Raw genomic sequence first — 13,040 nt, 5'->3', positions numbered from 1 at the left:
CTACGCGCTACCTGCAGGTCAAGCATAGTTCCTTTACTAGCCACTGTCGAAGCGACGACACGTCTCCGGTACGGCGGCGCCGAGCATCAGAAGTTTATAGACTGAACATTTGCTGAAGGACCGGTCAAAAAAAAAGTCTCACTTTATTGTGGAAAGAATGTATATCTATTTTTGATGTCAATAAAAAAAAACAAAATGTTGACCATATTGTGTGCTAAACTGGATGTCCCACAACTCAAAAGTAAAGCAGAGAACAGTTTATAGGCCAATTAATGATGGTTCTACACGTTTAAAAAAAAAAGGAAGTGTAATAGTTTTCAGTTATAAGTAGGGATGTGGGAATCCTTGATTTTCAGTTCGGTTTGAATCCGATTCGAATCCCTGGCAATATTTGAGGTATGATTCCGATTCCGAACATTAAGCACAGAATAATTAAAGATAACAGATTAATTTAAAAATAATGTGTGTTCTCTTTTTTCTAACTGTAACTACTGGCAATTATTTATTACACTGAGATTGAAATGTTTATAATTATGTAAAATTAATTAATAATAAACACTTTAAAATATGAAAACCAAAACATATTTGTTTCTCCAACTCAATCGTAATAAACTGCACGCCACAGGGAAATCTCCGTTTTATAAATGGTTCAGCAAACGAAACCATTTTTTTCTCCAATAAACAGCCAAGACGTTTTTTTCTTGTAGGTATGTAATTGTTTTTAGTTTATAGTTTGCTATATGACGAAATTCGTAATTATAGTTCAAGCTCTCGAAATCTCGAAATTATTTTAATGTCACTGTGTTAATTATTTAGTTTACATATCTTTCTTTGATACATCATATTATAAATACTTACGTAATAGTAGCCTAATTTTATTTTTCACTGCTAGTATTTTTGAGCTGTATTAAATTAATTTATAACTTTTGTGTATATTCGCAATACTGTTCGAATCCACGTACGTACAACGATTCCGGGTTCAGGTAATTGTGGATTCGAACCGTACACGAAAACATCGGGCACTCGCACATCCCTAGTTATAAGTTAGCGTTTTGAAATCCCCCACGCTGCACCACATGATCTAGTATTACAGGTAATGACACTCACTTCTCGACCTGCGCGAGGACCGGGTCGGGGTCGCGCCGCTCCGTGCAGCCGTGCAGGCCGTCGCGTCCCAGCCGCACGATGTCGCACAGCAGCTGCGCGGCGTTGCTCTGGCGCTCCGTGTCGACGCACGGCCGCAGCAGCGACACCAGCGACTGCACCACGGTCTGGCTGTCCAGCCACTAGCACACAGCACGGCACGGGCGTGAGTCCCTCACCGACCCCACACACCACTCTGCATTCACGCAAACAAGCGACTGCACCACGGTCTGGCTGTCCAGCCACTAGCACACAGCACGGCACGGGCGTGAGTCCCTCACCGGCCCCACACATCACTCTGCATTCACGCAAACAAGCGACTGCACCACGGTCTGGCTGTCCAGCCACTAGCACACAGCACGGCACGGGCGTGAGTCCCTCACCGACCCCACACACCACTCTGCATTCACGCAAACAAGCGACTGCACCACGGTCTGGCTGTCCAGCCACTAGCACACAGCACGGCACGGGCGTGAGTCCCTCACCGACCCCACACACCACTCTGCATTCACGCAAACAAGCGACTGCACCACGGTCTGGCTGTCCAGCCACTAGCACACAGCACGGCACGGGCGTGAGTCCCTCACCGACCCCACACACCACTCTGCATTCACGCAAACAAGCGACTGCACCACGGTCTGGCTGTCCAGCCACTAGCACACAGCACGGCACGGGCGTGAGTCCCTCACCGACCCCACACACCACTCTGCATTCACGCAAACAAGCGACTGCACCACGGTCTGGCTGTCCAGCCACTAGCACACAGCACGGCACGGGCGTGAGTCCCTCACCGGCCCCACACATCACTCTGCATTCACGCAAACAAGCGACTGCACCACGGTCTGGCTGTCCAGCCACTAGCACACAGCACGGCACGGGCGTGAGTCCCTCACCGGCCCCACACACCACTCTGCATTCACGCAAACAAGCGACTGCACCACGGTCTGGCTGTCCAGCCACTAGCACACAGCACGGCACGGGCGTGAGTCCCTCACCGGCCCCACACATCACTCTGCATTCACGCAAACAAGCGACTGCACCACGGTCTGGCTGTCCAGCCACTAGCACACAGCACGGCACGGGCGTGAGTCCCTCACCGGCCCCACACACCACTCTGCATTCACGCAAACAAGCGACTGCACCACGGTCTGGCTGTCCAGCCACTAGCACACAGTACGGCACGGGCGTGAGTCCCTCACCGGCCCCACACATCACTCTGCATTCACGCAAACAAGTGACTGCATGTATTCACGGTGAGTTTAAAACTAAGTTAGCGGCAAGCTAGTCAAAGCAGTTTCAGTAGATATATTTTAAGCAGCTATCCACAAGTACTTTAATATGTACGTTGGAAAACTTCGTTACCAATATTTTGACATCTAAATTATACAAGTGTCAGTTGCCTGTGTGAAAGTTGACTGCTGCCCCAAATCAGTTACTTTTTCATCCATGAACAAAGTAGAACAAGAAAAAAATTCCCCAAAGAAATTTTTTGATCCAATTTCTTTTTAGGTCCTGTAAAAATATGAATTTTGATTTCAGTACATACTGTTTTTCTTTGCATGTATACGTGAACACATTTTGAGAGTGAAAGGTTTGTTACGTTGGGTCAGACACAATTATAATACTGTAAAATCGTGCAGAAGGCTGGTTACGTTAGGTCTATGACATTTAAAATACTCTAATATTGTGTGCAGAAAATTTAGTTAGCTCAGCAACATTAGAATATTTCAGAATCTGGTAGGAATTTAAAAAAAATGCAGTTTTGCAGGGGGGAAAAAAAATTGTAGGGTCAAAAAAATAATATTTGTATTTTTTTTTATTTGGTCTGAAAGAGTGGCACCCCACCAAACACGGCACACTCACGTTGAGCACGTTCTGGCGAATGTCGACGCCCTCCACCTGCGTGATGAGCTTCAGAGTGGCGTCCATGATGGCCGACGTGCCTAGGTGCTTCAGGAGCAGGCTCACGAAGTTGGCCTTGGACTTAAAGAACTCCAAGACCTGCAAGCAAGTGAACTGATAGGAATACCAGTTCTGGCAGGGAGGGAAGGAGAGAGAGAGAGAGAGAGAGAACAAATTTATGTAAAAAAAACTGCCCAAATCATAACAAATACAACATGTTCTAAACTAAATGAAGGCATGCAGATCATTTAAAGTAACTGGCAAAGTAATACAGTTTTGCCAAATGTTAAACATGTTAATTCTAACATTTATCATAACATTAAGGTACGTACTAAAAAAAAATGACTGATTGAATGAATGAGGTCATGAGATGAATGAGTGATACATGGTGCGCTGCAGCAGCATATGAATGCTGTGATAGGAAAACGAGAGCACTTCATGACAACCCACATTCAAGGCTATGTCTACCAGGCTTCCCAACTGCAGCAGCACCACAACACAAACAAATAAAAATATTCAATGACAATTATAAAATTAGTAACAGTGGAATGTCACTACACAAGGTGCACTGAAACAAAAATATATCATAGAATTTTCTCAACCATCAGATTTATATTTTCAAATCAAAACTATTGTTAATACTCTTCATCATTTTTTTACCATCAGATTTAATTAAAAAAATTAAAACTATTGTAAAACTTTTAGCAATTTTTTGCTGCTGTAGTTAGATATTTGCACCATGAAATTAAATAATTTCACTGTATCCTTCTACAAAAAAAAACTTGTTTGCAGTTTCCTTTTTCCGACCTAACAGTAACCCTTAACAGGAACCAAGCTTTAATTTATCTGAACAAGGAAAAAATTTCCACACCTGCCACACATCACACAGAGGACGTACGAACTGCGAGCTTGAAACAAGAGAAACCAGAGTCCGGCCAAGCTAGTTTTTGCCCCGCAGACATCCGGCCAATCACTAAACCATTCTTAACAAATTTAAAAAAAAAGTCTACTTTTCCAGATGATAATTTTTTATGCTGCAGGTCTTGTGTTGTGAGTCTGCAATGCAACCTTGTTTCCAGTGTTGTTAAGTAACAAATTACAAGTAATCGGACTATTGTAACGATTACTTTTCAAGTAATTTATAATTGTAACGAGTTACATTTAAAAAATGTAATTCGTACTTGTAATCGGAATACATAACATTAATTGTAATCAATACATTAAGGTAATCGATACTTTATATTTACTTGCCGTTACTTTTATTCTCGGAACGTATAATGTATACAATTAAGAACAAGAAGAACATACATTTTTGTATTAGTAAAGTTTATAATTTTACGCTTGTAGTGCTACGATCGTATGCACGGTAAGCAAACTAGATAATGAATTTTATTAATGATATGTATTAACACTGTTTTTTTACAACATTTACTGACATTAGCAACTGTATTTCCACGATTGCAAATGTTTTGTAAGCTCAATTCCAAAATTTAAAGAATGTTACTTTTATTACAGGTAGCTACTCCTATGAAGTCTTTTGATGTTATTCAAGCAAGTTTGTCCTCAAATATTATTCATTTAACTAAAGATAATTAATTTAATCATTACATGAAATAATTTTATTTAACAAACATATATGTATGTATATTAATGTAACAGAGCGTAAAAAAAAAAAATCTTAAGTCAGTTTTAAAATGGTAGCGGAAAGTAATTGTAATAGTAATTGTAATTTTACTGATTAGGGGTCGTCCAATAATCATGTGATGTTTTTTTAGCAAATTTTTAACCCCCCCCTCCCCACTAGTGATTTGTGGTGAGGTTTTTAGACTACCCCCCCCCCCCCCCAAACCAACAAATCACGTGTATTTTTTCGTACAAAATATTTTTAAAAATTTCAGAATAATATCTTTAAATATAGGTATAATCTAATTTAATTCTGGAAAATTAAGCACAGCATGTATATTCGGCGCCAAAATCACAGTCTTACTGGCGACCGGCAATGCCGAGCCGGGTGGTTCACGTTGCGGCGGGGCGGGGATATTGTCGCCCGGCTACGGCGAGTCAAGGTCACGCGTTGCTTTTCGGTTTAGTAGAAATCGCACAAAAAAATAAATACACATGATATCTCTCTACACCCCCCCCCCCCCCTTGTGATATTTCGTGATTTTTCAGAAACCCCCCCCCCCCCCCCTTTCGAGCCTCACGTGATTAATGGACGATCCCTTACACCTATGTAAAGTAATTTTTACTTGTAATTAGTTACACTGTCACCGCAGTGATTGTAATTGAGCCCTGTGTGTGTGCAGGTACCTGGTCGCCGTTGCGGGACACCAGGGCGCCCACCACCTTGCTCCAGAAGGAGGCCAGCAGCGGGTCCAGGGGCCGCTCCTGCTCCAGGAAGCCGTGCAGCCGGTCCAGCAGGCGCGGCTCCCCCGCCAGGCGCTCGCTGATGGCCGGCACGTCGCACGTCAGCAGCTCGCACGCCAGGTTGGGGTACTTGTAGCGCAGGCGCTCCTCCGCGTCGCTGCTCGGCGCCGCCGTGACCAGCGTCACCAGCTCCTCCATCACCTCCGGCCGCACCAGGCTGCCGGCACGCACGACTCGCTAGCTTCACGCACGGCACGGCTGGTGCAACCGAGGGTTTCCCGTCCACCGAGTTACCCCAGTTTTTCTTTTTTGAACTTGCAAAAATAAACGCGGCGCACGTAACATTTCAAAAGTAATAAATATATTTGAATTAATGAATGCAAATAAAAGTAAATTTATTAATTAAATTGTACATTTCATTTCACTCCTCCTTTGTATCCATAAAAAATAGTGATAAATCAATAAAAATGATTCAATTTTATTCATAAAAGTATTGCAGAGGTAGATTTTATCATACAAAAAATAGGAAAATTAAAAAAAAAATTACTTCCTCAAAGAATATAATATTTTTAATGCCTAAATGGTTTGGTTGCAAAAAACTATTACGGCTCAGTCTCAGGCCGAATATGATATTTCCTTTTCTTCTGGATCAATCATTTCATCAATGTATTGTTATGACGTCACGTTAAACTATCGTCCGTAAACCGACTTTACAGATAACCAATTTTTTTTAACTGTCATTAACGCATACAGAATATTTTTAAGTGTGTGGCTGCCAATACGTAAAAGAAAACAAAAGCCCTGAAAGAAAAGGCGTCCAGAGGCAGGCTGTGCTACCCCCAGACCGGCAGGTCCGGCAGGAAACAACGGCAAAAAAGCGTCATAAGTATCAGAGTATCCATGCAAGGCGTGTCTTTATCAACAATTGCTAAATATTATTTTAAAAAAAAATGTACAAATTGATAATTTCCGATAAGTCTAAAATCTCCAGGGTTCCAACAGCAAAAAAAAAAAAAAAAATCACGGCTCGTTCCCGGTTTCCCGATATTCCCGCTGGGGTAGTCACGCTCCTTAGCAGAGAGCTTTGTCGATTTAGACATTGATGCTAGCACATGCTCAAGTCCACAGCAGCGACATGCTACTTAATGCTTACAAGTCAATGAGTTTCTTGTTTTGCACTCGACATTCTTGAAGAGTGTCTTCTTCGTCCATGAGATCCCGAAGTGTCACATCCTGCAAACAAAAAAAGTTAATTACAGCTTCACAGCCATGATTAGTGTTGTCAGGTACATTACAGAATATCATAGCTGACAGTACAGGGTTCCAACTGACATTTCACTACACATCTAAATTACTAACTTTTAGTGGCACACAGCGAGTGCTCCACTCGCAGAGCGGAATTATCTGCTCGGCTCCACAACAGCGAAGCCGAAACAGAGCGCGGGCGACTTTTGTTTAGAACAACCTTTTGTGAGCGGGTTTTTAAACAGCATTACCCAAGGGAAAACCTGAGATAAACAGTAAATAAATTTTTTAGAAGTGATGTTCAAATATTTTGAAATTGCAATTTGTGAAACTTGAACTGAAAATATTCCCTGGAAAGCTATAAGAAATAAATTTTAAATTTTAAAGTTATAAATTCTTCGTGATAAAATAAGTTGGTAAGAATTTTTAAATATCAAGTTCTGTCGTAATGAAAGTTCAGATGAACAGAAATGTAGTTTATTATGTTCAGCAAATGTGATGCAAAGTAATTTTGAAAACAAGACCTTATTTACATTTTCAGAAAGTATTATTATTGTAATTGTAATATTTAAAGCTGCAGTCTTTTTAAAGAATTTGTATTTAATCTTATATTTGCAGCTGAATAAATAAGTGTACTTTTGTGTTTCACAGAAGGTGATTTCGTTGAGAACAACTGTACTTCTAGACCTAGTGTTCAAGCTACCTGACATTTTTCTCTGACTTTCTAGAATGTGGACTAATGACTGCCAGTGCGAGATGCAAGCATAAGATGACTTACAGAATGCAAAACACAAACACAAAGTGCAGATTACAAGATACCAAACCAACTGAAACACGGCCCCCGTTCACTCGACGATAAAGAATGTCTTAGAGCACAAACCTCCTTGTTCAGCACTGCTTCAACTTGCGCAGAGGAGTTCTGATTGAACTTGAAGAACATTGTGGCGACAACTCACGCTCCTGAAACAATAAACCATATGTAACTGTTACGTACATTACTCGCCTCAGAGCAGTTGGTTGGTTACGTCCTGTGATTGTACGCAAACTAAGGCAAAAGTGTGGTATCCATCTAGGAGAGGGGTACATCTTAAGGAGGAAAAAAGCAAATACAAATACCAAAATTAATTTTGTTTTTACTTCCTGAGTTTTTTTATAACTATTCTGTAAAATGGTAAAGCTATTAAAATTCTATTATTTCATGACCAAATAACTACTTTCCAGCAGCAACTACAGAGAAAAACATAAATTTCTGCCATGTTGAATATTAGAAAAGAGACATTTGCATATTGTGAACGAATGCAAGTTATTACGGAGGAAACTTAGTACTTTTTATTTGTTATTCACAGTACTGGTGATTGTTTGGTTTCCTTACTAGGTAAAAAAAAAAAAGCAGATTTGAGGCTTTTGCAAACCAAAAGAATAAAATTTCAGAATTTTATTTCACTTCCTGACAGGTTTTTGAATTATTCTCTAAGAGGGTAGGAACTGTGATACTTCTAGTAGTTTACTAGTAGTTTGCCATTTTAACACGTTGTTAGGTTAATTAAAAATTCTGTAAAATCTTGACAATGGATGGTTAAGTTAGGTTGTCAACATTAAAAATATTGCAAAACTGTGAAATTGCTTGGTTAGGTTAGCTACATTGAAAATGGATACTGTAAAATCATTTTACATTGTTGGTTAAAAATTACCAAATTTAAACCCTAACAAACAAACAATACTTGCTTTAACGTAGTATTTACAATGTAGCTAACATAACCTAACCAAACATTCTCAAAATATTACGCTACTTTTTATGTACCCAGCCTTACTACTCGTTCAAAAAATGAGTTACTGGTAAATTAATTAAAGTATTAAAACACTCTCTTAGAGACAGATTTGAAAAATGTCAGGAAGTGAAAAAAAAAAAAATCAGAACTTTTATTTTTCTTGTTAGCAAAAGCCTCAAATCGGGTTTCTACAGCAGTCTATTCCACCTTCAATGCAACGTGTCCCAGTTTTCAGCAGCCCCCGTCTCCGTGACCCTGTAACAGCTACAACCCCCCTGCCCCCTGATCGCCACAGACTGTCTTGCCGTTCCCCTGGCCGCCCCGCCCCGCCCGCCAGCAATTCTCCGTCAGGAGTGTGGCCAGTGGAGGCTGCTATTTATACACAACTGTAAGTTAAATCATTTTTATATTTAAATTTTCATTTTAATTTCAGTTTGCAATTTTTTTTTTTAAGTAGCCAACCTTTTGTTTATGTTTAGTTTTAAGTTTATTTGTTATTTTAGTTTCTTTTAAACTTCAGTTATTATAAAATCAGGATGTAAAAGTTATTTGAAGTTTAAATTTAAATTTTCTTTTCATTATGGTAAACAGTTTCACGGACTTTTAAATACTAGACATTAAAAAATGGTTATCGGGAAGTCGCGGGAGTCGCTATCCTATTAGTTGGGAAGAAAAAACAGCTGACACTGCTGATACTGCGTATGTGCAAGAAAGATGTTAAGTTGTGTGGTTATGCAAAAAGGGCTCGGCTGTGGAGAAGATTGGCGTGTGCATGCACGAAGCTGGGACTCTTGCTTCTCGTCGCAGGTGTGAGCACAGGGGCATTCTACTGAGGGCTCGCGGAGAGACCCGGGTGGTGTCAACAGTTGCGGAACATGACACGATAGCTAAGAGCACGTAGCTCGGCCTTTCCGTGCAAGTTTATGAACACAATTTAGTTTGAGGCCATGACTGATTGGCTTCGAGTTCAAGAAATCATCTGAGAACCTGTAAGTACTCTTTTCAATTTTTAAAATGGAAATGGAGCATGCATCGTGTAACATAGTCTGGGTGGACAACAGCAATATTTAGCAGGCAGCTAAACTAATTTTTGTACATTTTGTACATTTTGGATTACATTTTGTTTAAAGAAAAGTGATAAAAATGTATAAAACTTGATGTTAATATGAATTTATAAATTTGGTAAAGCAGAGAAAATGGCAAGTTTTTGCAAGTGATTAACTCGCAAATTTTCGTGTTGCTGTCCCGATCGTTGTCGTTAGAGATTCCCCTAAGTAGGACCTTTAGATTTTGAATAATTATCGGACGTTGCTGATTTTTAGAATGGAAATAAAAAATAGGAAAACATGGTTTATACACACTGCACATGTCCCTAACTCTGAAGGGATGGTTTCTTAAGTCATACTGGTTCATGAAAAATAACAGTTTAAAGCTTACAAGACCTGTGTTTTCATACTACTGTCACCATTCAATATTTACCCGCGATCCGTAATTTGTGTATCTCTTTGTTCAGCACAACTATGGAGAATTAAAAAAATATGCTAATTCTTCACTGAATTTTATCCCTAGATCCTGTTGGATTGTATTCTGTTGGCTTGATCCTATGGTACATTAAGCTTGCTGTTTTAATTCAGTATGTCGGAAGATCCTGTTCATTAAAAAAATACATTGCCATATAATAATGAATTATAACAGTAAGTCAAATTAAAAGGATTTTTTTAACCTACAATTATAATTCTATTTTGCAATTTCTTTTATGTGCAGGATCTTTCGACGTAGGTACTGAACTAAACCAGCTAGCATCATGCAGGATCAAGCCAAAACGACCATGCCATCAGGATCAAGCCTTCAGGATCCAGGGATAAATTTGGAAACATGAAACACAGAATATATGACGACTGTAATCAAAGAATAACTTGGAAATACTTCAAAATTCAATGTGTCTGCTACTTCTGTGCACAACGTTTATTCCTCACCGAAATTGGACATTAACAATTCAATTCAAATTTTAGGCTCCCATCAGAGTCGTTCGTTACATCACTCAAAATAGTACCTATGTACTTTAAATGCAATGTAACAAAACAAACATTTTGTAATACAATTACATACTTATTCTAATAAAACAACAATCATGAAATACAAGCATTAAAAATTCCTTACAACTGCAATACAGTCATTATGTAAATAAATTTCATTATTACAAATTTTAAAAAACGCACACTGGTAAACATACACAATGAAAGTCGGTGATTGCGTGAATACATAGGTATTGTAATTTAAAGCTGTACACTGTTATTTTTTGCACAAACTAGTAGGAATTGAGATAAATTTCTTTCATGGTTAATTCAGGAATGTTTCTAGTATATAGAAAACATATATTCCTATTTATTTCGGGTAAATAATTAATTGGCAATGGCAGCGTAAAAGCACAGGTATTGTAATTTAAGATATAAAATTTTAATTTTTTCATGAACTAATAAGAATTACGTAACCACCTCTTGGGAGTAAATTTAGGGACCTATAGTGGGTGAAAACCATATTTTCTGATTTCCTTTCTTTCCAAAGATTTGTTGATAAATAAATTATTAGAAATAATTTATATGAAAAAGTATTAAGTAAATTTGTTTTTGTGTTGAACTTAATCAGAACTCCTAATTTTAATTTGTTTTTATCTGGTTTTGAAGATTGGTGACATCTAGAATTGGTATGTTTGATGACACTATTTAAAAAAAATATAAATTTTTTTAAAAGTTGTTTATGCTATACCAAACAGTTGACACATTTGTGCTACCTCGGTCTAGGAGACACAAGGTACTGCAAGATGTCAAATTATGACATTAACCAAATCCACTTCCATGTAAATATCTCATACTTACATACCTGACCACCCTATTAAACAGAACTCAAAATCGCTGTTCATTCAACCACTAAAGCTGAACTTCTCCTGTATGTCAATTAACATTTACTGCACAGCCAATATATGCATATAAAATTTATTATTTATTGTTATTGAGTTTGAGGAAATTCACTTCACAACACAATATAAAAAAGGGAAAAAAATGTAACTAACCTATTTAGTAAAATTATTTACACTTCAGTACAGTACGCTCTAACCACAATTTAGTTAAAAAAAAAAAAAAAATTATTTTCTTTCAAACCAAACTTCTTGAACTTATATTCATCGTCGAACATGCCTAAACAATTTCATGGTTTTAAAACAAGTGACATTATTTACACACTAAATAAAATAAAATTTTAATAAAACTTTAAATACTCGACACCCCTTTATTGTACAATACATAACAATGGCGGTTCGAATTGATAATTGAAGGCGATATCTATGAGGATTGCCATATTCGCAGACATATATTTCTCGTTCTGTGCACATACATCACGTTGGAGACACTGCAGACGATATATTGCGAAAGGGAACGAAATAAAGTAAATACTACAGTTTCCTCAAAAATTAGGATCTACCTCAAATGCAAGTGTAATGCTTGGTTGGGGTTCTAGTTGTGGATAATTAAAATAAATAAATAAACTATTTCTCAAGTAGTAACACGTGTTGTCGTTTACCATTGTTAATTTTTTTTCCCCCGCATACAAAGTATGGGAGGATCAAATGACCACCCTACTACACTTGATTTCAAATACAAACTAAAATGGTATATTCTTGGGCAAACTTCTTCTGCTATATTAACACAGAGCAAGAATATAAAATCAAATACAGAAAAAAATTTAGTCAAACCTACATCAGAGTGATAATTAAAGCATCGCAAATAACTAGATATATCACCTAAGAGGGCGGGACAAGCGTGATACATACTTACAAAATAAATGTTTAAGTAAAACATAACTTAATTCTTCTAGCATATTAGTAATGAGAAATATGTGAATGTGGGACTGTCACATAGCCAGCCTTTCTAGGTGCTCGTCAATACATGGAGAAAAAAAATGCTTAAAGACACACAGGCTATGTGCAACATTTTAAAAAATAGAATAAAAAATCCAGTGAAATCCCACACAAGCATGATGAGATGAAAGTTATTATGTAGATATCGCTCACAAATAATGTTATTCGGCAGATAACTGAAAACCTATGAAATTAATTTTCTAGGACATAAAGCACTATAAAATTCCACAGTAGAGAATAAGAGCATCCCTACATCTCAAGTGGTGGGAACTCGACTTGGATAGTCTGTACTGTTTGATGTTATTTCTTTTCTCTACTAAGCCATGGTAAACGACTGGCTATGCACTTCTTTTAAATTTCCTTTTTATTCGTGACATTATATATATTATGGTAACAGGAGAAAAAAAACAATGTCCTCTACCTTTAATTTAGTTCAAGAATGATTTGAATTAATTTTATTTGACTATTATCACTGAAACAACTTCTGAATACCAAACTGAAAGTTTTCAGTCAAGCTTTTACCTAAACAAAAAATATCTGAGTCAAAGGAAGTCATTTTAATTATTGATTTCATTCTTCCAACGAATTAAATTTAGCTGATGTATAGTTAGAAATAGCTTTCAAATTTAATGCCTCGAGGGTATGTACTTGCGATGTCGTTTGCAAGTAATTGTTTTAAAGTTTTAAGTGTGATTAATTCA

The 13,040-nt window shown here is 37.9% G+C and overlaps 1 protein-coding gene across 4 annotated transcripts in view; it reads right to left on the bottom strand.

The window, feature by feature from the left end:
• The window catches only part of LOC134540844 (serine/threonine-protein phosphatase 6 regulatory subunit 2), a 40,097-nt gene extending 28,365 nt beyond the window's left edge, over positions 1–11,732 (bottom strand). Inside the window, exons 1-6 of one of the 4 annotated variants that reach the window (XM_063383834.1) lie at positions 11,307–11,732; positions 7,538–7,617; positions 6,566–6,645; positions 5,356–5,629; positions 3,007–3,144; positions 1,108–1,286 (exon numbers count right to left, since the gene is read on the bottom strand). In XM_063383834.1, coding sequence (XP_063239904.1) covers positions 1,108–1,286; positions 3,007–3,144; positions 5,356–5,629; positions 6,566–6,645; positions 7,538–7,597 — 731 coding nt within the window. In that variant the 5' untranslated portion in view covers positions 7,598–7,617; positions 11,307–11,732. Of the gene's footprint in view, positions 1–1,107; positions 1,287–3,006; positions 3,178–5,355; positions 5,630–6,565; positions 6,646–7,537; positions 7,618–11,306 lie in introns of all 4 variants that reach the window. The other 3 variants (XM_063383831.1, XM_063383833.1, XM_063383832.1) reach the window with 3 other exon arrangements.
• Between the last annotated feature and the right edge of the window lie 1,308 nt (positions 11,733–13,040).

Source organism: Bacillus rossius, chromosome 17 (assembly GCF_032445375.1).
Source record: "Bacillus rossius redtenbacheri isolate Brsri chromosome 17, Brsri_v3, whole genome shotgun sequence".
NCBI classification, from domain to species: Eukaryota; Metazoa; Arthropoda; class Insecta; order Phasmatodea; family Bacillidae; genus Bacillus; species Bacillus rossius.
Note: the sequence above shows the minus strand (reverse complement) of the source record. Positions and strands in the feature narration are given on the sequence as shown.